This window comes from Cucumis melo, chromosome 11 (genome assembly GCF_025177605.1).
Source record: "Cucumis melo cultivar AY chromosome 11, USDA_Cmelo_AY_1.0, whole genome shotgun sequence".
NCBI lineage: Eukaryota > Viridiplantae > Streptophyta > Magnoliopsida > Cucurbitales > Cucurbitaceae > Cucumis > Cucumis melo.
Window position 1 is genome coordinate 2,569,507 of NC_066867.1, and position 25,185 is coordinate 2,594,691.

General features: G+C 36.9%; 2 protein-coding genes and 2 long non-coding RNA genes across 5 annotated transcripts; 1 reads left to right on the forward strand and 3 right to left on the reverse strand.

Annotated features, from left to right (window-relative positions):
- Positions 1 to 410: 410 nt before the first annotated feature.
- On the reverse strand, positions 411 to 12,693 carry LOC103497330 (uncharacterized). Of its 2 annotated transcripts, XM_008459466.3 has the most exons (12): positions 12,547 to 12,692; positions 12,138 to 12,318; positions 11,875 to 11,949; positions 3,725 to 3,962; positions 3,524 to 3,645; positions 2,486 to 2,519; positions 2,339 to 2,388; positions 2,116 to 2,259; positions 1,308 to 1,372; positions 1,151 to 1,232; positions 881 to 1,071; positions 411 to 781 (listed from the first exon to the last, which is right to left on the reverse strand). In XM_008459466.3, exons 1-11 carry the CDS (start codon positions 12,635 to 12,637, stop codon positions 915 to 917), a joined length of 1,239 nt encoding a protein of 412 aa, XP_008457688.1. In that variant the 5' UTR covers positions 12,638 to 12,692; the 3' UTR covers positions 411 to 781; positions 881 to 914. The 2 variants fall into 2 exon arrangements, 1 of the variants encoding a protein (XP_008457688.1); XR_007815643.1 differs by lacking the exon at positions 411 to 781 and having other exon boundaries at positions 997 to 1,071; positions 1,151 to 1,219; positions 12,547 to 12,693.
- On the reverse strand, positions 6,427 to 8,083 carry LOC127144039 (uncharacterized). Its single transcript, XR_007815644.1, has 3 exons — positions 7,943 to 8,083; positions 7,370 to 7,576; positions 6,427 to 6,717 (listed from the first exon to the last, which is right to left on the reverse strand). It is a non-coding gene; the product is annotated as an uncharacterized LOC127144039 (long non-coding RNA).
- LOC107991573 (uncharacterized) lies at positions 8,007 to 9,991 on the forward strand. Its single transcript, XR_001763760.2, has 2 exons — positions 8,007 to 8,154; positions 9,506 to 9,991. It is a non-coding gene; the product is annotated as an uncharacterized LOC107991573 (long non-coding RNA).
- An 838-nt stretch (positions 12,694 to 13,531) lies between the features above and the next one.
- Positions 13,532 to 24,283, reverse strand: LOC103497327 (E3 ubiquitin-protein ligase UPL3). The gene is made up of 17 exons (XM_008459463.3): positions 22,925 to 24,283; positions 22,435 to 22,545; positions 22,190 to 22,306; positions 21,648 to 21,818; positions 21,411 to 21,572; positions 20,332 to 20,580; positions 20,121 to 20,242; positions 18,626 to 20,045; positions 18,205 to 18,300; positions 16,415 to 17,995; positions 16,072 to 16,296; positions 15,889 to 15,993; positions 14,998 to 15,078; positions 14,814 to 14,882; positions 14,580 to 14,708; positions 14,204 to 14,326; positions 13,532 to 14,093 (listed from the first exon to the last, which is right to left on the reverse strand). The coding sequence occupies exons 1-17, from the start codon at positions 23,774 to 23,776 to the stop codon at positions 14,028 to 14,030; spliced, it is 5,679 nt and encodes a 1,892-aa protein (XP_008457685.2). The 5' UTR covers positions 23,777 to 24,283; the 3' UTR covers positions 13,532 to 14,027.
- Between the last annotated feature and the right edge of the window lie 902 nt (positions 24,284 to 25,185).

Consider the following 25,185-nt stretch of genomic DNA (forward strand, 5'->3'; position numbering starts at 1 on the left):
CTTTTGTTCATTTTGATTTTTATATCTTGTTTTTGTTATTTACTTCGTCCATTGCATTCACTTTGAGAAACTTCACATAAGGTTTACAATTATATTAGTTAAAAACTCTAACTTTCTCAAATGAATAAATTTAGATTATGGCATAAATTTTTTTAAGAATTGTCTATAATCTTCTAATTTGTAAAATTGAAAAAGTTTATACACGTTTGCAAATCAATATACGATGATGGTAATCAAAATGAAATGTTTAAATTGAGTTTAATTACCGACTCAAATCTTAAGCTTTACGTAATATTGGATGAACAAAAATGAAAAGTGTTAATGAATATACATACAAAGGTTCAAGATTTAAATTAACAAAATTATTGATACTAACCTTAGATTTAGAGATATAAATTGGTATGCCCTAATTCAAAGAAGTAACTATTTTGATCCATTCATTTTCATTTTAAAGGACCAGATTTAGGATAAAAAAGTACGATAGTGGATTTTGACAATACAAAAACCAAAATGAATCAAAACAAAAAATACGAGATGGGTAGGGCATCACCTATCCCATGTGCATGGATGACTATTTCTCCCCCCTTTGTTTTATATCAACAATTAGAGCTTTGCATTGAGCCATCTGGCATCAAGCTGTGTAAAACCACCAACTCGTTATGCAAAGAAAACAAAAGGGAAGCTAAAAAAATGGCCTCAAATAAGCAAAATAGAGTTCCTCCCATTTCAATATAAACAAAACCTTGTTGCCGCAGTAGTCCATGAATCAATACCATATCTCCTGTCAAACCACAATGAGCAATGATTATTAATTAGTTTCCATACTTCATCGATCTTCCTTTTAAGAATAATCGTCAAGGTTTGATCATTATTAGATTACCTCTGGTTGTAAGAACCGAAGCTCTAATTTTAACTTATCTGCTGAATATAAGGTCGATATCATCCTCGTCTTCTGAACTAACATAATCTAACTCTATCATCTTTCCGATATCTTTAGTGGTTTTGTTTGCCGGAGTATGGTCAGTTTTCTTTCTTTTTGGATCTGGTTGTTGGTTTTCAACTCTCGACTTCCTGAAAGATATCTTGTAGTTCGATAATGGCAAGAAAAGATGGCAATAAAAGAACAATAAGTTAATGAGTAGAATCTTACAAAATTGATGTCTTTTCTGAACTGATTCTCTGCTGACTTCTTTTGGTTGGTTCTTTATTTACACTTTCGCTATACAATTTCCCTGCAATTGGGAAAAGTTTCAAGAGAAGTTGTATAGATCTTCGGATAATGCAACGTAAAGGTTAATATCTCTAACCTGTTATCTCAGCGAGGAATCTTTTCCCTTGTGAGTGTGCGTTGGTGGTAACTTTATCTGCATTGCTGTTCACGTGGATAGAGTAAATCAGCCGAAAACAAAGAACACAACAAAAGAGTTAGTACTTGTTAAGCATTCAAGAATCCGTTTAGTTTGTCCGTTTGTTGAAGATCAATGTTTGAAAAATGGAAAACTACACTAAAATAGAGTCAAATGGCTTGTGACTCAATACCAAATGAACCCAAGAGGACATATAGTCTACAGATGAATGACCACTCATACTCTTATTCCATTCATAAATGGCTTAAGTTCGATTCTAACAAAAGAAGGATAGAAAATGTAGAATACATCTTTTTTTAGAATGCTGAATTACAAATAATATAAGGGATATTCAAAATGACCCGCAATTAAAATTCAAGATAATGATCAAGTGTAAAACTTGGAAGTACATAATTCTTTCCCCTATTTTTACTCCAACCCACCAGTCAAGTTCATATTCTTAATGAAAAATTTGAAGTCTTCGAGTTCAAGAGTAAAGGAGATTGTTATAGGCATTAATTCAATATGTAGAAGGAAATCAGAATGGAATTTGTTAAAACCATTAAAATGAAACGGCAAATAATTTGAAACTAAAATAAAGAGAGTAGAATCTACCTAACCATATAGGGGTGAAGTGTTGCAAGTATTTTGGATTTACCCATAGTCATAAAATCAAGATAACATCCCTCCACTTATTGAATATCTTTTAATTCTTCTGAAATTGCTTTTATTACAATAAATTATGAATGAAATGCTGTCTTGTACAAACCTCAATGCCCTTTTCAGGCTTTCCACAGACAACAGTTTTACCGGCTGTGTTGGCCTTTTAGAAGTCACTTTACCAGCTCGCGGATCTACCATGTAAACTCCCTCTGGCTTATGATGATAATCTCTGAATGCAGTCCTCAGATTACTGTGCCCGTAAATGAAACAAATAAGAAGGATGGAGTATGAAAGAAAGTAATATCATGATCGTATCATTGCTCACTTACCCTCCTTTGAGCTCAGTTCGTGTGGTTGTGGAATATTTTTCTGATGCCTTCTGTAAGAAAACAATAGAAAGAATCAATGTATCAGTTAGATGTGTTTTCAAAATCCGCATCCACAACAAGATTACCATATTGAGAACATTGACTTACTGATTTATGGTATTTACAGTATATGCCACGTCGCCTGTAGAAACAAAATATTTCATCAGAACTTCCAAAATTTGAATTGCAAAAAATATGAAAACATGAGAAATAGACCCCTTATACTACATGCAGTATTGACTGTGCAAACAAGAATCCCTAAATAAGATTGCCTTGTGTAGTAAAGAAATAAAAGAATTATGAGATTTTAAAAATAATGATGATAATAAAAGAATTATGAAGAGATAACAGACCCACGATTTGCATATTTTACTAAGCTCAATGAAACACAACAACTTGTGAATTTTATTATATTAAGACCTCGATGAATGATAAATTAAAGACATATGGCAGTCCACAATCCACATGGAATTCGACAAGTTAGACCCAGATATTTAGCAATGAACAGATAGTCTTATTGTATAGGAAAATGCAGTTCATATTATCAATAACTATAATATGGGTTTTGACAAATTTGATCACAAGAATAATCATATTCAGGCCAAAACAAAATTTAGGGTGAAGAAAACTACTTTGAACATGACAACCGTAAGGTTAGCATTATTAGGATCTTTAAAGATGAAGTATCAATGAACCCAGACAGACCGTATCGAATAGTTTCCCTGAATATAAGATCTGGCTCATAATTTATTTTTTTAAATATTATGTTAAGTTATTCTAGCCAAAGGACCAATCTAACAATGAATTGATTGTCCCATTTATCAATAAAAGGAAAATTCCATCTCCGATTATAAGATCCGGCTCATAATTTTTTTTAAAATATATTAAGTTATTCTAGCCAAAGGACCAATCTAACATGAATTGATTGTCCCATTTATCAATAAAAGGAAAATCCCATCTACGATAGGCTGATCCAGGTATATATGCTTTTGACACATTGGATACTCGTTCAATCAATAGTGTAAAAGCTCAGTCTAATGGATCACAAAATTGCCAAGAACTCCTTTTGCACATAGGTATTCGGAGTCTCATTCAATCATATCATGAGCTAGTAAACAAGGTAACTGAAATTTTTTAATGACAAACCTATTTATTACTGTTGTACAAGCAATCCCATCCTTCTTCCCCTTGCATACTCCATAGTCATCTGAAGTGCCCATCAATAACAACTGGTTTGGTTGATAAACACTTAAAGAAAATCCCATGCCCTGAAATAAGAAATGGAAGTAGGTAATTCAAGAACTACAACACATGTATCACCGAACAGAAGAACTTTATAGTTTGTACCGTTGCATCCTTTCGTACTGTAGAGTTAAAAAGGGCAAAAACTGTTCCAGCCAGCTCCTTGCAATTTCTTTGATAAGCATCACCAAATAAGAACACAGAAACGGTTTGTTCATCCAAACAACTAAGTTTCCAGATGCAGTAAGCTTTCCCAGTAGAGCTTGTCCTTTGACTTCCTTTCTCAGTCAACACTCCGACAGTCACCCAACACCCTGAAAGGGTGTCCCCAATCAACAGATTCCTGAAATTTTAACGAACAATTGAACTTGTTTGTCAAATCTTATCCAAAATTGAAGTTAACAAAATCTATTTCCAAAACTAAAGATGCCGTTCCTGATAAACTTCATATGTATTGAATATTTCTGTATTTCATTGTCTTAACAAGGAAAAATACTGAGATAAATATACACACAACAGATAGAAATAAAAGGAAAGTATATCCTAATAAATACAAGGATATTAAGTACCAAAATTACAACTTAATTACTAAGATTACAATAACACCCTCCCTCAAACTCAAGATGGTAAAGTAGAGACCACTTGAGTTTGTGAAGAAGCTGAGTGAAGCGAGGAGAACAAAGAGCTTTGGATATCAGCTAGTTGATCTATGGTGGAGATGGATGGAGTTGGAGTGTTGCTCTGAAAATGATGACAAAGAAAGTGAATCATTCTCAATGTGCTTTGTTCTTTCATGAAAGACATCATTGTGAGCAATCTGAATAACACTACGATTATCACAACGAAAAATAGTGGGTGATTGTTGCGGAGCCTTCATATCAGAAAGAAGGCAACAAAGCCACATTTCCAAAGTGGCATCAGCCAAAGCACGATATTCAGACTGTGCTAGAACGAGAAACAACAGTTTGTTTTTTGTTACACCAGAAGATGAGAGCATCACCTAAATAGAAGCAATAACCAGTGGTAAACCTTCTATCAGTAGGATCACCTGCCCAATCAACAACAGAGAATCCAAAGAGAACTAAAGAGGACTAAGATGAGAATTGTAGTTCATGGCCTATAGTGCCTTTAACATGCCGAAGAATACAAAGAATTGCAATGAAGTGAATAGTACGAGGAGCTGCCATGAATTGACTAACAATGTGAATTGCAAACGCAATATCTAGGTAGGTCACAGTTAAGTAAATCAGGCTGCCAACAAGTTGCTGATATAGAGTGGGATCGTCCAAAGGAACGCCATCGAAAGGAGTGGGGCGCACATTCAAATCTAGTGGTATTGAGGATGTGGCAGAATCAATGATTTCAAATCGAGTCAGAAGATCAGAGGCATTTACTTTAGATGAGTAGTATCCATTAAATGAGGAGGAGATCTCAAGACCGAGAAAATAATTGAGGGTCCCTAAATCTTTTATCTCAAAGTGCTTTCCCAAGTAATTTTGCAAATTAGATATGGCTTGAGGGTCATCACCTGTAACAATAATGCCATCAACATATAAAAGTAGAAGAACAATACCATTAGATATCTGGCAAGTAAATAAGGCAAAGTCATGAGAGCTAGAAGTAAACCCAAGTTGAGTCATAGTGGAACTGAACGTTGCAAACCAATCTCGTGGAGCTTGTTTGATACCGTAGAGTACACAACGAAGGAGACATTTTCTAAGGTGGCGAAGCAGTACCAGGTGGTGGTTTCATATAGATTTTTTCAGATAGGGAAGAGATCGATAAAGGATGGGTGAGGACTAGATAGAGGCATGGAATAAAGAAAGACAAGAAAACATACGATGTTTCCAAAAAGTGAAATGTCAAGATATTCGTAATCGTTGTGGGATGGGATCCAAACAACAAAAACCTATATGTTTAGTAACACATCTCAAGAAACAACATATAAACGAGCACGAGGTTCAAGTTTGGTATGTTCATGAAGATGTAATAATACAAAGCATACACAACCAAAGACTTTAAGATTAGAGTAAGAGAGAGGAGTACCATGGAATCGTTCAAATGGGGAAACATTGTAAATGACCTAAGAAGGAAGATGGTTGATGACATAAACAGAGGTAAAGACAACCTCTCCCCAAAAAATTTTCAGGACAGAAAGTAGAGAAAAGTGGAGTACAAACAGAGTCCAAAATGTGGTAGTGTTTGCATTCCACCCTACCACTTTGCTGGGAGGTGTGAGGACAAAAGAGTTGAATCAGAGTGCCCTGTTGTGCAAGGAAAGAAAGAAATTGGGAGTCTTTATATTCGATTGCATTATTTATTGCAAATAATTTTAATTGTGCAAGAAAATTGAGTGTGAACCACTTTTGCAAAGTCAATGTAAATTTGAGATAAGAAAGAACGATGTTTAAAAAAGAAAATCCAAATAAAACAAGAATAATCATCAATAAATAAAACAAAGAATCGACAACCATTGACAGTAGTACATGGAGCAAGACCCCAAATGTGAGAATGAATTAGGCCCAATGGTTTATCACATAACGAAGCAAAAGTAGTAAAGGATAAAATAGGTTGTTTTGCAAGCTTGCAATTTAAACCGTCAAAAGGACTAAATTTAGAGGCATTATTCAAAATGCCAATAGAAATTAAATTACTAAGTTTATTAGAAGATGCATGACCAAGGCGAATATACCACGGGTGGAAACACAGAAGAGTGCTGAAGAGATGTGAGCTCAAATAGTCGTTCCACCTTCCGTTCCATACTAATCACCTAGCCCGTCTGCGGATCCTGAACATGACAACTATGAGAAGAGGAGACAATGGTTAGGTCGAGATCACATAATGGACCAACAGAAGCGAGGTTGAATGTTAAATTAGGGATGTGACAAGTGTTGAAAAGGTTTGTGGTAGGTGTATTAACAGAACAGATGTGAGAAATAGACATGTGATTACCATCAGCATAGTAGATTGAAGGAAGGGATTGAATAGGAGAGGACAATAAAGAAATATCAAACGTCATATGATTACAAAAGGCCAAGTCAAGAAGCTAAGAATTACCTAGATGTGACATCAAGAGCAGTAGAGTTGGAAAAGGTCACCTGTTTCAACAACTCATGAAAATCACAAGACTGGAAATTGGGAGGTGTGGTAATGTCAGATGGGGTGGCAACAATATAAGAGAGATCTTGGGTTTATGTGAGTGACCAGAAGGGCGGGGTAGGCAAGTCAGACAGTTTTCCAAGATGTGACCTCGCTTATGTCAATACATGCACTCAATGGTAGGACGGCTAGTAAACTTATGACCATGAAGCTTACAATTTTATAGAAAGTGAACTCATTAGCAGGTCATGAATGATTGGTTGCAAGAGCGACATCAAATGATAAAGAAAAGACAATGCCAAGTCCTTTCTCCTTGAATAAAATTTCCTAAACGACAGCGTCGAGAGATGACAGAGGGTTGGGATGTAACACAAGAACTAATTCATACTCTAGGCAGAGTCCCATGAGGATTTATGAGGCAAATATGATTAGAACTGACTTTTGCCTAGTCTAGGTGAGTCCAAATGAAGTGTAGCAAGATATTAATTCATAGATTGTCCGACCTCATGGTTTAGACTAACAAGTCAAAAATGTAATTGATAATACTAAACAAAGCTAACAGACTGAAAACATGTGGATAAAAAATCCCAAAGTTCTTTTTCAGTATCAAATGCTCAAATTGAGTATGAATAGCTGGAATAGAAGTGTTACCCAACCAAGTGATGATTTGATGATTTTTGCTATCAAAGTCCTCAAGTCTCTCAATATACTTGACGTCTTCTACAATAGTAACTTTCTCAATAGTCTTCTTACTGAAGTTTTTCATGAGAGGAGTGTTTTTGACAAGTTTGATGTTATCTCCATTAACTATACGTCGATCGATCAAAAAACTCATTTGGTGGGCCCAGATAATGTAATCTATGCCATCAAGAATGATGCTAATAAGATGTATATATCATTTTTCTCCATCTAAAAAGGTTTGTGAGAAAAACAAGAGCTCGCTAAAGCCAACAAATAACTTTCCTTGATCAAAAAAATGGCAGAGACAGAGGCCACAAAAACAGATAGTTGTAAATAAATTTCCTCCTTCGTAATTAGAACACCAAAAACAGAGACAATCACAATTCAAATACAAATTATTATGAACCAAAAATATTTTGCGAGGAACGAGGCAGCAAATTTAAGAGCATTCTCGAAGGGGTCGGCGTCGGAGCGAAGCGAAAATGGGGCAGAGGTACAGGGTTTGAACAAAACGGATCTAAGGGTTGTCGGATTGGAACAAACCGGAACCAGAGCAAGTCGTCGGATTTGAAGAGCCTCATCGTCGTTGGAGCAGAACGAATCCAAACAACGAATCTCCATCGCCTTCTGCGTCAGGTACAGTGTACGGCATCTACGGATTTGAACAGAACGGATCAAATGGAGGGTCAGCAAATCTGTGAATCTGAAGGAGTCGGTTGGTACAAAATTCGTGATGATTAAAGGGCAGCAGCTAGGTACAAAATCTGTGATTTTTTTGAATATTTCTATATTTTATATCCTTTACAAGGTAAATGCTAAAGTAAATATACACACAAAAGAAAGCAATAAAAAGAAAATATATCCTTAATGGCAAGATCATTGAAATATGACGTATAGTTAATGAGGAGTTTATTGAATATTTCAATTAGCATCATGCGATTTTATTGAATATTTCTATTAACATCATTCTTGATGACACAAATTATATTACCTGGGCCCATCAAATGAGTTTTTTGATCGACCAAAAGTTATGGCTAATGGAGATATCACCCAATTTTTCAAAAACTCCTCTAGTGAAAAACATCAATAAAGAGACCACTGAAAAGGATAATTCAGACCCTCCTGATGTCACTATTCAAGAGACTACTGTAGAGGACGTCAAGTATATTGAAAGATTCGAGGACTTTGATAGCAAAAATCATCACTTGGTTGGATTCCAACTATTCATACTCAATTTAATGCATTTGATACTGCAAAACTTGGGGATTTTTTGTGCATATGTTTACATTATTCTTGACTTGTTAGTCTAAACCAAGAGGTCGAACAATCTATAAATGAATATCGTGCTACTCTTCAACCTATTTTGGCTCAATTAAACTAGGTAGAAATCAGTTCTAACCATATTCACCTCATAAAAATCCTCATAGGGGTATCAATCAATTTGTCCCTACTCTATTAGATCTCAACCCTCTGTCATCTCTCGACATCGTCGTTCAAGAAATTTTATTCGAGGAGCATTGTCTCCTCTTAGACTCTTGCAACCACTCATCCACGACCTGCAAATGACTCCACTTCCGGCAAAAAATTGTAAACTTCATAGTCATAAATTTGCTAATTGTCCTACCATTGAGTACATGTATTGTCACAAGCGAGGTCACATCTTGGAAAACTGTTCAGCTCACCTACCCCGCCCTCCTAGTCACTCACATAATAAACCCAAGGTCTCTCCTAAATCTAGTTCTTCATCTATTATTGTTGATACCACCCCAACTGACATCACCATACCTCCAAGTTTTTAGTTAACTTGTTGAAACAGGTGATCTCTTCCAACTTTACTACTCTTATTGTCACCCCCAGGTACTTCTTTGCTCATTGACTCGACTTGTTGTAATCATATGACATCTAATATTTCTTTGTTGTCCTATCTTATTCCTATCCAATCCTTTCCTCCAATCCACTATGTTAATGGTAATCACGTGTCTATTTCTCACATTAGCTCTGTTAATACACCCATTATAAGCTTTCCCAACACTTATCACATGCCTAATTTAACATTCAACCTCGTTTCTGTTGGCCAATTATGTGCTCCTTTCTTCTCATGGTTAGGTTCATGATCCACAAACGGGTCAGTTGATTGGTAGGAGACAAACGATCGAATGGTAGGATGATCTTTTCTTCTCATGGTTGTTAGGTTCAGGATCCGCAAACGGGCCAGGTGATTGGTACGGGACAAACGGAGGGACAATGGATGCTTATTTGAGCTCACATCTCTTCAACACTCTTGTGTTTCCACCCATCCCTGCACTAGTCATTAATAATGTTATATACCAGTGGTATATTCACCTCCATCATTCATCTTCTGATAAACTTATTAATTTAGTTTCTATTGACACTTTGAATAATATCTTTAAATTTAGTCATTTTGACTCTTTAAATTGCTAGCTTGCAAAACAATCGTGCATTATCATTTACTACTTTTGCTTCGTCATCGTCATGTGATCCATTCACATTTAGGGTCTGCTTCATGTACTACTGTCAATGGTTGTCGATTCTTTGTTTTATTTATTGATGACTATTCCTATTTTACTTGGATTTTCTTTCTTAAACATCGTTCTTCCTTATCTCAAATTAACATTGATTAGCAAAAATGGTTCTTACTAAATTTTCTTGCACGAGAAAAACTCTTCATGAAATATAAGAACTCCAAACTCTAAACTACTTTATTTCCTTGCCCAACACGACATTCTGATTAAACACTTTTGTCCTCATACCTCCCAACCAAATGGTAGGGTAGAATGCAAACACCGCCACATTATGGACTGTGTTCGTGCTCAACTTTTCTATGCCCCTGTCCTGAAAAAATTTGGGAGATTGTCTTCACCTCTGTTTATGTCATCAACTGTCTTCCTTCTCAGGTCATCCACAATATTTCTCCCTTTGAACGACTATATGATATTCCCCCCTCTTACTCTAATCCACAATATTTCTCCCTTTGAACGACTATATGGTATTCCCCCCTCTTACTCTAATCTCAATGTCTTTGGTTATGCATGCATTGTGTTATTACATACTCATAAACATACTAAACTTGAACCTTGTGCTCGTCTATGTTGTTTCTTTGGATATGATACCAAACATAAAGGATTTCGTTGTTGGTATCTCATATCTCAACGATTACGTATCTAGCCATGTCACATTTTGGGAACATCGTATGTTTTTTAGTCTTTCTTCATTCCATACCTCTCTATCTAGTTCTCACCCATTCTTCAACGATCCTTCCATTGATCTATTCCCCACTTCTGTCTCACTACACGACACTACACCTTCTCCTCTACCCATATCTGAGCTCATTCAATCTAATCCTATCTCTGTGCTCCCGAATCTACCATCTACCCCTTGTGATGAACCTCAACCTGCACTTGTTCGTCACTCCACCCGAGTAAGAGAAACTTCTCCTTATCTCAAAGATTACCATTACCATTATTTTTTCACTATTATGTCTTTGGTTGAACCTTCCTCTTATAAGGAAGTCAATACTAACCACTCGTGGCAACAAGCAATGAATAAGTAACTTCAAGCCTTAGAAAAGGCTCATATTTTGAACTATGTTACTTATCTCCTGGAAAAAGTGGATTTTTAAATCGACTCACTATGATGAATCTATTGAATGTTACAAAGCACGATTCATGGCCAAAGGCTACTCTCAGGAATATGGCATTAATTATGAAGAAATGTTTGCTCCAGTTGCAAAGCACGATTAGAAAGACTCTTTTAGTCATCTCAACTGCAAAACAATGACTCATCCTTCAAACGGATGTTAAAAATGTGTTTCTCAATAGAACTCTATTTGAAGAAGTCTATAAGAAACCACCACCTGGTATTGCTTCGCCACCTTAAAAAGTGTGTCTTCTTTGCCGTGCACTCTACAATCTCGAATAAATAGAAAACTGGTGCTAGGTTTTAATCGAGTTAAGTCCTAAAGCATGTAAAAATCCTTAAACCCCATGACACAATTGAAGACTAATGAAAAAGTCAAGCATCTTGATGATGTTACGAATACAAAGATACATAGAATTTAGAGATATAATTATTTACGCTCGAGAAAATTCAGTCAACTAATTTGCCTTTAAAAATGTGAAACACGATTACAGCCGTTCCCTTCAATGTTGATGGAGTTTGTGTTAAGATTTACCAGAATAATATCATATCAATCTTCCTAAAAGAAATCATTGTCATTGCATTCTCTTATTCCACATGAAGAAAAACATAATAGTTGATCTAATAGAGCACGATCGTCATTCTCCTTAATAGTAAGCAAGTAATGCCAACAAAAATTGTAACAAAATCAACAAAGTAAGGAACACGGATATACGCATTTCACTAACAGCAAAACTTTCTTAGCTGTTCGAAGTGCCACAAGGCATTCAAACAAGAACAAAAATAAAAAGATGTGAAAAGCTGTAAAGTGAACGTACTTTATGGTTGACAAACGAACAAAGCGAATATCAGAAAAACGATCATGAAGCTCTGCAGGTGCTACAACTTGATTCCTGGTATCAAAAGAGAATAAAAGTAAGAGAAAACACATATGATATGCTAAATAGAATAGCTTCCCTGATAATTGAGTTCTAAGTGCCCTAAAACCTTCACATGGGACTGAGCTGGTCCATAAACTCTCCCGGTACGAATTCAATAACAGAGTATGCACAGTTCTGTAACGCAAATCACCACGCAGTACCTCATTCGCAAACCAGAAAACTTCTCGATTGAAATATCATTAGACGCCTTAGACCGGTTCGTTTTTGCATTTTTTTCAGTCCGTATGTGGTCATAATCAAGGCAGTCTTTGACAGCGTTTCTGAAGATAGACATATCCGCCGGACCTGCTCGTCTTGGTGATTCATCGTCAGATAGAAGATCTGCAACATAACAAACAATCCCGTGAAAAACAGTCCAAAACATATCTTCAATACAAGTTTTTTCTTCTGGAAGAAAAATCAACATACACAGATTATCGAAGCCACATTGATTCAACTACGTACTGAATCAATGGAATCAGAATTACCAGGGGGGAAAACGATGAAAAGAAGAAGTAAAAGAAACAAAGAAGTGATTGACCACCATAGTTGATGAAATTAGCATCGAACCTGAGGTATGAGGCGGAGTTCCAGGAGGAGTTTCAACGACTTTATCTTGGAGAGAAAGGAGAAGATCGAGATCGTCTTCTTCAGTGCCCATGGCTTGCGCTAGTTGTTGTTCGCAATCGTTTGACAGTTCTTTCGTTGTTTGGTTTTATATCCATTTTGCCGCGCAAGTGAAAATTTTATTTTATACTTTTGGCGGGGAAAATCAGACTGAGTGGCCCATTAGGCCGACTTTATTAGGCCCATATTTTCCTTGTCCATTACAATATCATACGAAACACAAATGGTCTAAATTACAAAAGCTATTTTTCATATTCTTTTCTTGAAATATAATATTATTGGTTTAAAAGCCCCCTTATGCCACCCCTCATGCATCATATGAGGAAAAATCCCACTAAAACGACACATGAGTTCCACAAGATTCTTTAACTTTACCGTTTCAAGTTGATTCCTTAGCTTTACCATTCTCTTTAGTGGTATAGTAGTCTACCAAAGTCATGATGCTGAAGTAGCAAATGACTCTTAGAACTTTTTTAAAATGTTTAAGATCCCCTCCAACTTTTGGAATATAAATCCGCTAAAACGTAGAATGGAAAACGAAAACGTCACACCATTTCAACCCAACACCACCACAATTCCAAATGAAACTTCCAGTTCAATTACAAAGATTTTATTTCGTCTTTTAAAGGTGTTTTTGTAACGAGATAAGGTAAACGTTATTTTTTAGTGTCCTTGTGCTCCTCTTAATGTCTAAATTTAGCATTCATACGAACCACGGAACTTTTAGTAAATCATTTCATTTGATCTTTCAATTAAATGGTATGCCAAAATCATAAGCTTTCCGATACAACAATAATGTAGTTTCTTAGCCTTAAAGAAGAAATTTAAGCCCCTCTACAAGAAGAATCTTCAGAAACAAGAAAACGAGTTTAAAAAACACAAGTAAAAAGAACGTGAACACGTAATGATTAGCAGCAGCAAAAATAAATAAAGCAGGAAGAAGAATATTGAATTGTTTATTTCGCTTTCAATCATTTTTATGACATACATCATGTATCAGCCAATAACCACCCCAGGTGCTTGTGGAGGGAATCCACGAATTCCTATTTATTTACATGATAATCTAAAAAGTTGGAACTGAGAAGAAAGTACTTTCGAAAAATTCCCTCTACATTTTCCCTGAAAATGTGGCCAATAGTTCCGTTTCGACCCGAACATTAACCAGACTGTGGAATTACCCATTGCTCTAACAAAGAGAGCAAATAAACAGGAGAACATGATGAGCAGAATGGTTAAAATATGAATGTACAAACTCCAAAAGGTAAAAAAGTAGAAACAAAATGAGAAGAAGGTACTGATTCTCTGACGGCGGCTGCCAAATGTAAGGCACCTTTCACCACCATAGCTATTTTGCAGACAAACAGGATCCATCCGGCAGTATTGCAAGTTAATAGTATACACAAGTTGTGGTTAGTCCCAAAAACTCATGACAAATCAAACGATCCCTGCCCCTCATTGATCGCATAGATTAGTTTCTTATGCATTATTTCCTGCTTGCACAACAGCAAACCATTAGTTCATTCACATACTAAAACAAAGCTTTAGAACGTCTCGTCCTCAATTCAAGTTTTTGTAAACGTAATCTATGAAATATAAGTACCTTGGTTGAGTACGGAGGAAGCTTAAGGTAATTGGCGCATGTCATGACACTAGGCAAATCATCATCTGCTGACTCAGAAGCCCCTGTGGCGCTGTTTGCTGTATTTGTTGCAGTTGATGAATGCTGAAGAAAATAAAAACAGCATAAGGCCTTCAATGGAGAAAAATAGCCAATTGATTCAATTTTTAAAAACAAAAGTAAATACATCAATATGACCTTAAACCACATAAGCAACCAAGCCATCAGTTTGGTATCAAACTGAGCTATCAGTATAACCGATTAGAAATTTCACTAAGGTTGGCTAGTACACGGATGGCAACTAAAAGATATTGCTGTCCGTATTTTATCAAAAGATTAATATTCCTTCATACAATACCTTTCTCACAATAGTCAATCTTGGGTTCAACACGGCAAGGCCACCTGGTGGAAGCCTAGGTGCACCTGTAACAAACTGGCAGAATGCTCGCTGCTGCTCCGGTGTGAATTCTCCCATAATTTCAAGAAACTGAGAATGCCATAAGAGACAGACAACATATGAGAACCATGAATCAATACTTGATGATGTCATAATTCGAGATTTCATTCTTCAAAAGCTATGAAAATAGCTCACATTGACTATTGCAGGACTCTTGGCTGTGTATCCATGATCGAATTTAATATGATCCACAAGTGTGTCGGCCTAAAAAAAATGACATAATGTCACTATTATTTCAATAAGGCAATTTTGAAACAAGATGACGTTAGAAACTCCAAAACTGCTCATTCAACAGTAGGTAACATGAATATCGGCATACCTTCCACAATTCTCTACGGCCACATAGCAAATGGTCCAATTCATGGGGAATGAATATGTGTAATGCTGTGATGTCAAAGACCTGAATTTCAAATAAAGGATCAAATTTCGGGAAAATAAAGAGAGAATCCATGCACATATAAAAAAGGGGTAAAGAGAATTATGCTGATGCTGTAGATTATTGACTAATATTTAAATTTGAAAACTCTAAATCAAAATTAACAACACTGAGTAATAATCCAACAGGATAGGTCAATTGGCAAAGATTAGCTGATTCATCTTTGGTTTAACTCTAACTTGCTCGGGCAAAAAAAATTCAAATACCAATAATAATAATAATAAATATTATTATTAATATATGTGTGTGTGTGTATACATATTAAGATCAATGTCATAAATGAATAAATAACAAAAAATTTCCCAGTGAATACAAAACCAATACCATAGTTATCAAAAGCAAGCTTGAAGTCCATATTCAGATAGCTAAAAGTTAGAATTAGTACAGGAACACAGATCAATAACTCATTAGGGGAGAAGTGATTGATCAACCTGTGTAAGGAAATCTTTGAAAACCCACAAGTCATAATGCACAATAAGAATGGGAAGCAAGAAAGTTATAACACTATACTAAGGTCCACAAACCACAAAACATGTCTTTCATCATTCTCTTTTTACTGTGGAATATCCCCCAGTGCAGCAGGTTCGAAATTAAGACCATTACAAAACATTACAATATGGTAATTTGAAGACTTGGAAAATGTTTAATATCTCAGCAGGTGTCTTAAAGGCGTCTTGAAATAGAGATTGAATCGAAAAGCCTCCCTTCAATACTGCACCCATCTAATGGAAACATGCAATAGCAAATCAAATAAAAATATTGTCGTGAACTTACCTGATTGAATCCTGCAGTAAATGCTTCCATTTGCCGCATTATTCCAGTCTTGACAGTCGCATCTAATACTAAGGATATGTACTCCTCCAAGTTATGAATATTAACCTGAAAATTTATCCAATGTTAAAATTTTACTTAAGCATGGAAAACTGAGGTGAATAACTAGAGATTTTATAATTATACAGTTTCATCTCCTGGTCTCAACACGTAGTCTGGATAACCAGGAACTGTAAAATCCAAGCAGAGGTCTTCAACTGGAATCCCACGGAAAGTCAAGTTGGAAATTGTATTTTGATTATCACCATTTATCGATTCTAAGTACTGCTTCCGGCAAACAAGAGCCTGCAATTCTTGTAAAGTCTTCCCAAGCTCAGCATCAAATGAGAGGATATCATGTAAATCAAGATCCTGAAAATTGATTCACCGTGTTTCATCAAAACGAAAATATTAAAAGCATAATGCCCAGATGACATTCATCCATTTAGAGTGGGAGAAAAAACGAAAGTATATCATATTACTAACTTACTTGACCAAGAACAAGCTTATAAAATGCTGTTGAGAGCGGTAGATCCAATAGTCTTCCATCTTGCAGAGCTTTGGCCATCACACGACCAACAAGCCGGAAATATTCAATAACCTTTGAAAGTTGGCTGCCATCAGAAGAATCAGCATTTGGTGGCCAAGGTCGAGGAAACAACCCAAGAGGTGATTGAATGATATCAATATTGGCTGCATCAGAAGTAAGCCTAGAGCCACCTTTAGGCTTCTTAGCTTGTCCATCTTCACCGCTATCTGTTGACTCTTGCAATGAATTAGACCTCCACATTCCAAGTCCAGCCCTCTGCAGTTCATGACTTAGAAGTGTGTAGAACTCAAGGGTCGGACCTAATCCAGTTCCCACTTCACCAAAATATTCAACTTCAAGAACAGCCTTCTGGCTGGAATACATCTCCATAACTTTTGCAGCAGAATCCAATATACGATTACGGGAGACACGAACCTTCTGGCGCTGCAATCTTCCGACCCTTCCCTCTCGTTCATTTACTGTTCCAATACCATCAGCTCCTTGCTGCTGATGTAGCCGATACAATGCACGTGACAACCCAAATGCAGTTGAATAGAAATATTGCCGGCGGGTCTCAAAAGGAAATAAGAACGGACATGCCTTAGTCAATTGGTAGCACCATGAGGGAAGACTCCCACTGCATAGTGCAAGAGCATCCTGAATTTGTCGAGCCAACTTGGGAGTAAGCTTGTTGTTGATAAATTCCTCATGAGGAACTTTTCCACCAACTCCACCCAATTCATCAAGCGCAGTGATCTTTCCCTCTGCAAATTGATCTGACACGATTTGTGCCCTTAGGCGTGGAGCAAGCTGATTCAATCCCTCAAGTACACGCAATAAAGATAGTATATCATATGTAGGATTAGACTTGTCAAAATCACATGGAAGTTTTCCTTGTAAAATACTATCTAAAAGTGACATTTGATGGAATTGAGACTCTGAATTTGAATTGGAAGCCGATACAAATTTGGTGGATTTAGATTTTGAAGAGCTTGATTCCCCAGCTAAAGCAGCTCTTTCAGATTGATTATCTGCCCTTTGATATGTGATAGTATATATATCACCCCATAAACTGCTCCCATCATTAGACAAGAAATCGCTTCCAGCACCAGCAAACCTCTCATCATCGTCTTCATTCAAAACAAGCTGACGTTGAACAGCTTGGTATATTGTCAAATGCCTATCAAGCTGCTTCTCACCAGAAGAAAAAAGTAATTTTGGGTTGTCATTGGAGCCACCAAAAAGAGGCCGTCCCTGTGGATCCCGACCTCCACGGAAACCTCTGACATTAGCTGGTCCGAGCCCAGCCATAGCAGCAGCAGCAAAGGACATACCTCCCCTCGAACTAAAAGAATTTCCACTCCTATGATCAGGAGAACTAGAACCCCTGACTGTAGCAGCTCTGCTGCTAGAGCCAAAAGTTGAATGAATCTGACCATCACTTGTAGCTGGACCAGCATCCCCATCTTCAACTGTATCGCCCAATTTGACATCATGCACCTTTTCAGGCATACAAAGAGGAAGAGAGTCATCCTGCAGCACCTGAATCATAAGAACCAAGAAGGATTGAGAAGAAAAGGTTCAGTCAGTTAACATGCTAAGCATGCTTCCAAACAATGAGATTTCTATAGATAGAAACTAACAAAAGTGGAAGATGAACCCTTTTCTTTTTGCAATATCAATTATCAGGATCCTACTATGAAATTATCGAACTGTGATGTAAAAGAAAAAACTACTAATTAATTGCATACATCATCGTGATCATCGTCTTCATCATCAGAAATATCATCATCCTCAATCACTAAAGAATCATCAATCTGGATAGAGGATAGGTCCAATTCTTCATCCTACAGAGAATAAGAAACTGACCATCAAAAGAGTAGAACAAAAAAAGAGAAAAACCTGAGTAATGGTACTATCAAGAAAGTTTGAGATTCTTAAACAAACATAAAGACTACACAAAGTTTAATCCCTGTAACTTATTGCATTTAAGGACATGTTAAAACACATACAAAACATATCAACAAATTACAAATTTAATGTGTAGCAAAACATACTCGGAAAGATAACTTATTTCGAACTCCATTTGAATTTGTCATCTAGCCCAAAACTTGTATATTACTGTACCATTAGATTAATTGAAATAGTGTTCCTCCTGTTGTGAAAAAATACCTCAGATGTAGTCTCTCCATTTACAGGCTTCATTTGGGCATCCTTGTCCACAGCTGCTCTCCTACGAGTAGAACTTCTAGTTTGCAGGCCCCTCTTCTCCTCCCAGGCAGGCTTTAGAATAGCTTTCCCCTTCCCCTTTGATGTGCTTTTCTCCTGTGAAGATTCCTTCCCTGCTCTTTCTCCAATAGTCATCGATGATCTAGACCTAGTAGAGTAACGACGAGCAGTTGAACTCGGGGTTGAATTTAACCCTGATGGAGCAACATTTCCTGAAGGCGTAGTTCCTGAATCTGAGTTTGCACCAGATGCTGAAGGTTTCTGACCAGATTCACTTTTCTGAACTCTAGGCCACAGAAACTCTTCAACAGCTGCTAAACTTGCCAATGGATCAATCAAAACAATATTTGATGAATAATCACGAAGTGATTTTTCTCCCTGAGCTCGACAAAGTCGTAACTTAAATGGCTGAGATAATACACTAAGCCCAGAGGAAAGCCGGGCACTACCACTGGAAGATCTAGAAGAATGGCTCAGGACAACTGGAAAACGCTCCAGCGATGATAAAGCACTCTGCAGCTTTTGAACTAAGACTGTCATAGGAGCTACTGTTCCTTCATTAATTCTAGCAGGAAGGGCAACAGAAATAAATGATTTAAATCTTTTAAGCACTTGTTGCCGAAGCTTTGGCAACTCAACATCCAAAATTCTTCCTTTAGAAAAGTATCCGCAAGAAAAGTAGTTAAGCAGAACTCCAACAACACCACTACCAATAAATTCAAAGGTGGAAACACCATCATCTTTGCCCAATTCAACTAGCATTTCAGATATCACGCCAGTTAAATACTCTTCCTTATTTGTAATAATATCATCTAAGTGGGACCCTGACGCTTTCAACTTTCCTTTTGATTTACTCTTCTGATCATCAATACCAGCATTCAACTTGAAACAAAGATTCTTCAGACGTAAGAGATCATCTGTAACTCCAACTTCAACATCTCCCGGATCTAAGGGGAAATACTTAGTTTTAAATGCGTTGGCACAGGAACTTACAGAAGATCGGAGATTAGAATTAATTGATGGAACCTCCACCGAACCCTGTGGAACACCACTTCCAGAAACAGAATTCTTGTTTTCGTCCAGTGAACTTCCATCCGAGTTCATAGTTCCACTACGCCGCCTATAACGTCGAGTGCGTGATGAAGTTCCAGATGCAGAGGTGCTATCCTTCTCCACAGAAGCCGCTTGGGAAGAAGTATTTTGGTTATTAGCCAAGATAAGCTGGTCAACAGCATAAACAACGCCCTCCCGAAGGAACATCTTAGAAAATGTTTCGTGAAGCTTTTCCATAAGAATCTCAGCAATTTGCAGAGCAGGAATCAAAATATGTGGATCTTTCCATGCCAAAACACCAGCTAGAAAACTAAATCAAGAAATGAAAAATTAAATACATCAACAAAGCAAGCCTAGAAATTTTAGGCACAGTGAAGTTGGATACCTTGCTATATTAGTCACATTCAATAATGATTGTATCATCTCTGGAGTGCTGAAGTACATCAATTTTCCAATTCCAGAGAGACATTTACGACGTACTGGACCATTCACACTGGAACCATAGATCTAATTGACCAAAGAGCTCAATTTCAGTACTAACTGAACCAGAAATGACTTCTCTTAGGATCCAAAGTAAGTATAATATGCCACCATACCTGTATTAAAATAGGAAGGAGATCCATTCCAAACTGGAGGAGGAGCTCAGGCTGATCCTTTAAGAGTTTCTCACGAGCTGACACTTCTGGAGCGCTATCAGTTGGATCTTCTTCTTTCACAGAACCGCTTGTAGATGGCTTCTTGATGACTGGTCCTTTCACAAACATATTAAAGTTGGGTGGAAAGGAAATAGTTCCTTGAGGTAGAGGAGGTAGAAGCTCATTTGCCAAGTTGACTATCTCAAAAATCTACATTCAACAGAAATCAAACTGTTTGAGGAAAAGAGGTAAAACATTCAACTCAACAGTTAACAAAATCAGAAAAATAACCTCCATTATAGAATATTAGAGTACAATAGACAGACCGTAAACAGAAGATTGTAATTTGTGGCAATTGAAAATTTTTCAGATAAGTAACTAATTCACAGAAATCTATTGAAAGTAAATAATTATTAATTAAAAGATTACATTCAACCACATTGATCAAAGGCCTTGAGTCATTCCAGTCCACCCTTACCACAAATATCGCTGTTAACAGATATTTTTTGAAGTAAAAAATTTACAAATTTATTTGGGTTAGTAATTAACTTATTTTTTACTCCCAAACTAAGATGGATAATCTATATTCATATTGGACTGAACATATGACATTTTTTATGTTTTACGAGAATTAAAAAAAGATGTCAAAGACATCAGTGGATCTTTAATATCAATGTTGAACCCTTGGATTTCCAGTTATTGACTTGTTAATGGATATTTTGATCTTGGCTCACAATACAAATCCTAGTCAACAAATAATACAATTAGCTAGGCTGCGAATAAGACCTGATCAGTCGGCACATTAACCCTCCATCAGTTGGTTTAGTCAGTTACTACGTTAGATTAGCAAAGTTTCTAGTATAAATACAGGTGTTTGGGTTGTAAAACAGCAAGAAAATAATCAATCAGATTTTTCATTTTCGTACTATTAGATTACAAATGAGATGGAAAACACAAGGGAATAACGAGAGTTGTCTACATGGGGAAAATGATACTATGCAGACTGCATAGTGATCACCAGGAAAATTAGCAGAACCTACCTGCTCTTGTGGTCTATTTAATGCAGGCGAAACAGATGCGTTAGTAGACACGCCAGAACCAGATAATATATCTTTAAGAATGCCACTGATCCCAAGAAGCAGCAAAGTTTTTGCACCCAAGGCAGATCCACTTGCACATGTGGAAAGAAGTCGGATTAATCCCTGCATAATTGTAAGATGTAATCAATACCCTCAAACACAAAACCATCGAAAGAGGAAAGCACATTTGGAACTTACAGTGTAAGTAGCTGATCCAAGAGTTGACTGTCCACCTCCAGTACTGCTGGTGGAAATAAGTGAGGCAGCTTGCGTAACAAGTCCATGGTTACATAGTTCATCTAATTTATCAGGAGATGATGCAAAGGCCTCCGCAATACGAGTCAAACAAACTGAAGCGTGCTCCAACACCTACCAACAAGAAACAAGAGTATCTCACATTTCCTCACTGATTTTCCTTTAAAAATACCTTAATTGTTAATCTTTTAAGGGGGGATGGGGGGCGCCAAGCCTGAGCGACCAAAAAGACCTTCAAAAACTTCAAGTGTAAGAAATAAATAAACAAAACAGAAAAAAGAACATCACAAAAGGGTTTAGCCACAAGAACCCACAAAAAGGTGCAAAGAAGTGTGAGTCTTCAGATAAATCCTCCAGGAGGAGAGCCTGTCTCTCTTTTTGTTCTAAGACACCGTCTCATTGGTCTCCAATTGAAGGCAAAGAAAGATTCATCTACTACAGAAACCTAAATCTCAAAATTGTTAACTGTGACTAAAGCAACTTACTTTTGCATCATGATACTGAAGAAGGTTTGTCAGCAGAGGAACAGCTTCCATCACAAAGTCAGCTGCATCTGAAGGAAGCTTCTTGCACATATTCGCAGCAGTGGACAGTGCAACTCGCTACAATACAATTTCAACAAAATGATAATAGTTAACCAGTAAAATATATGAACCCTGATGAAAAACAAGTCCAATCTTTGATGCCATCCAAAATCTGCAGAGTAATAGTGTCTACAGCCATCAGTTACCTGAACTCCTGTAGGGAAGAAATCTAAATATGAAAGCACAGCCATGAGAGCACCAGCCCGCAGGCAAGCAGTAGGGTGTTCCTGGGATATCTTCTTTAAAGCTTGCAGGGACTGTTGACAGAAACCTACTTCTATTAGTACCATCATATCAGACTAGAGAAAACATGAACTCATAGAATTTGATGCACAGCAACATAGACAAAGAATTCATTAAACCACCCTGTATTAATCGTCAGAATGATGTTATCAGTTATTAAAACAGAAACAAGACGAGACAAAACTGCTTGATCTACAAGTCAACATCCAGTCTCATAACCTCGTGACCACCAAAGTGTGTGAGAAGAGCTAGCATTTTTGGCTCCACCCACTTATCACGGTAAATATTATGCATAAGTACATTTACAAATCAGCAAAGTATAGTTCACTCTGAATTGGTAACAATATCTACTCCCACGTTTCACAAGAGCCAAGTCAGATGCAAAGAGCAAACCTGTTCAGCTAGGTCCATGTATTCTATAGTCAGCAATCTCGCACAGAAGCAGGGAACAGCACCATAGTGCACAACAGCAGCGCATGATGAAGGGAGAACATCACACAGATGGGTTAGTGCCCTAGCCGCTAGAAGCATTATATCAGGATTGCTTTCGTGATTAAGCAACCCAACAAGGACAGGGACAAAAGAATCAACAGAGAAAGTACTTAGAGACTCCTCAGTCCCGATTGAAAGCATCTCACAGAGTTGTGTCAATGCCTCAACCTGCTTCCCTTCTTCTCCATCCGCTCTCAACCCAGATAAGATTTTCTTAAGCCGTCCTCTCTGCTGTGAGGATGAAGCCGATGCAATAGCAGAAGATGGAAGTAAATCATCCAATCCAGCACCGAGTTTCCTGAGAAGTCCCTGAAGGGCACTACTAGCAGTGGACAAATTATGCTGCAAGACTCCCATTCCTCCTTCACTATCATTATCATCATCCTCCCCACCGCCACTCCCTTCAATATTCAACCCAAAGCTCTGGTCAGCATTTCTTTCTCTATCCCCAATCCTAACCTCATGTTCCTTCTCCTTCCCCTTATCCGAGTTCTCTTTATCAGAATTCTTCCCACGTCGGCGTGACCCAGATGATTCATTAGTCGAGTCCATTGGAGTAGTAGTGGCAGACGGTTCTTGGGTTCGGGTAGAGCGAGAACGTGTAGAGATCGAAAGAGTAGATGCAGCAGCAAGATTCGACGAAGAGGTAGCAGAAAGACGAGCGCGCTTGGTAGAACGAGTAGTGGGACCAGAAGACGAAGAAGAAGGGGCTGCTGAGGAGGCCTCCGCCCGCTTTCTGCTCCGAGTTTCCATACAAAAACCCAAACCCTCAAATCGACGAGTCGCTCGCCACCGAGCGGCGATCACACAGTTCTTGATCCAAATTTACTACACATCTGACCAGCACCAAATCAAAAACAACAAAAAGGACAAACAGTAGCTGAACCGAAAACCAGCTGAGTCCTGCACCCGAATTCGAAAACCCTAGATTCCCCTCAACCCAATAGAGAAAAAGAATGTGAATCCAAAGGCGGAGAAACAGAAAAATCACGAATTGCTCATAAACCCTTTAGAGCAAGGAAAGTAAAGAAATCAAAAATAAAATTTCAAGATATAGAACAAAACGCCCATGGAAATGTGAAGGAGAAATCGAGGAAACTCCGGGGATTGGATTGAAGAGTTGGAAACGTATGGAAATCTGAGTTGAGATTGAATTTACGTATAACGAAAGGTCCCCCCCTCAGGTATGGAGAAGGAAAAGAAAAATGGAAGGAAAGCCCTAGGGAGGAAGAAAAGAAAAACGTAGAGGAAGATGAAATGGGAACTAATTGTTCTTATTATGCTCTGTTTTTTCTTTTTTATTATTATTATTATTATTAATATTTTAATTTTGAGAATATAAAATATGAAAATCCTCAAAAATGGTAAAAATTTTCATTACAAAATTTTATGTAGTGAAATTTTTTGTCCTTGTTTTTTTTTTTTTTTTTTTTTATTACTTTTACCCAACATATAAACTCAATTTTCAATTTTAATTCAGGTATCAATTTTAGATAAATCTTTAATTTAGTTTTCTTTATTACTTTTTTATTTTTAAATATATATTTACACTTTTTCCGTAAAGTTATTATAATTATTAATCAATTTCAATAAAAAACGAAGGTGTAATTGAAAGGGTTCAATTTATCCTTTTACTAATACTTTAGTTAGTTTTTTCATTTTTCTTAACTTTGTGTAAGATAAGGAAGAAGGATGAGGTTCCACATTTTGCATGGCGGTGATTAAAACATTTCATACTACCAAACTCCTCCGCTTTGTTCCATCGCCGACCTCCAAAAACCCCTCTTTCGTACCACCTTTGTTTTGGTAAAATATATATATATATATATATATATAAGTATCGATTGAAATTTTAATTTGATATCATCCGAAATTTATAATTTAATCTAATATTAATTTTAGTACGTTAAATCTCGAAAGTCTGATAGCAACGATGTAATCAAAATTATTAGAGAATCAAAAAACGTGTCACCCAACAAAAATAGAATCATAAATAGTAAAAAAGGATGGAAAATGTTCCATCTAAATATGAATAATTTATTACATTTCAATTTTATTACTCGTGTCTATACACCGCCTTCTACTATTTTACTGTGCTTATCATTTAGAATCATCTATTACGGACAATTAGAATAAGTGTATAGATGATTCGTATAAATTTA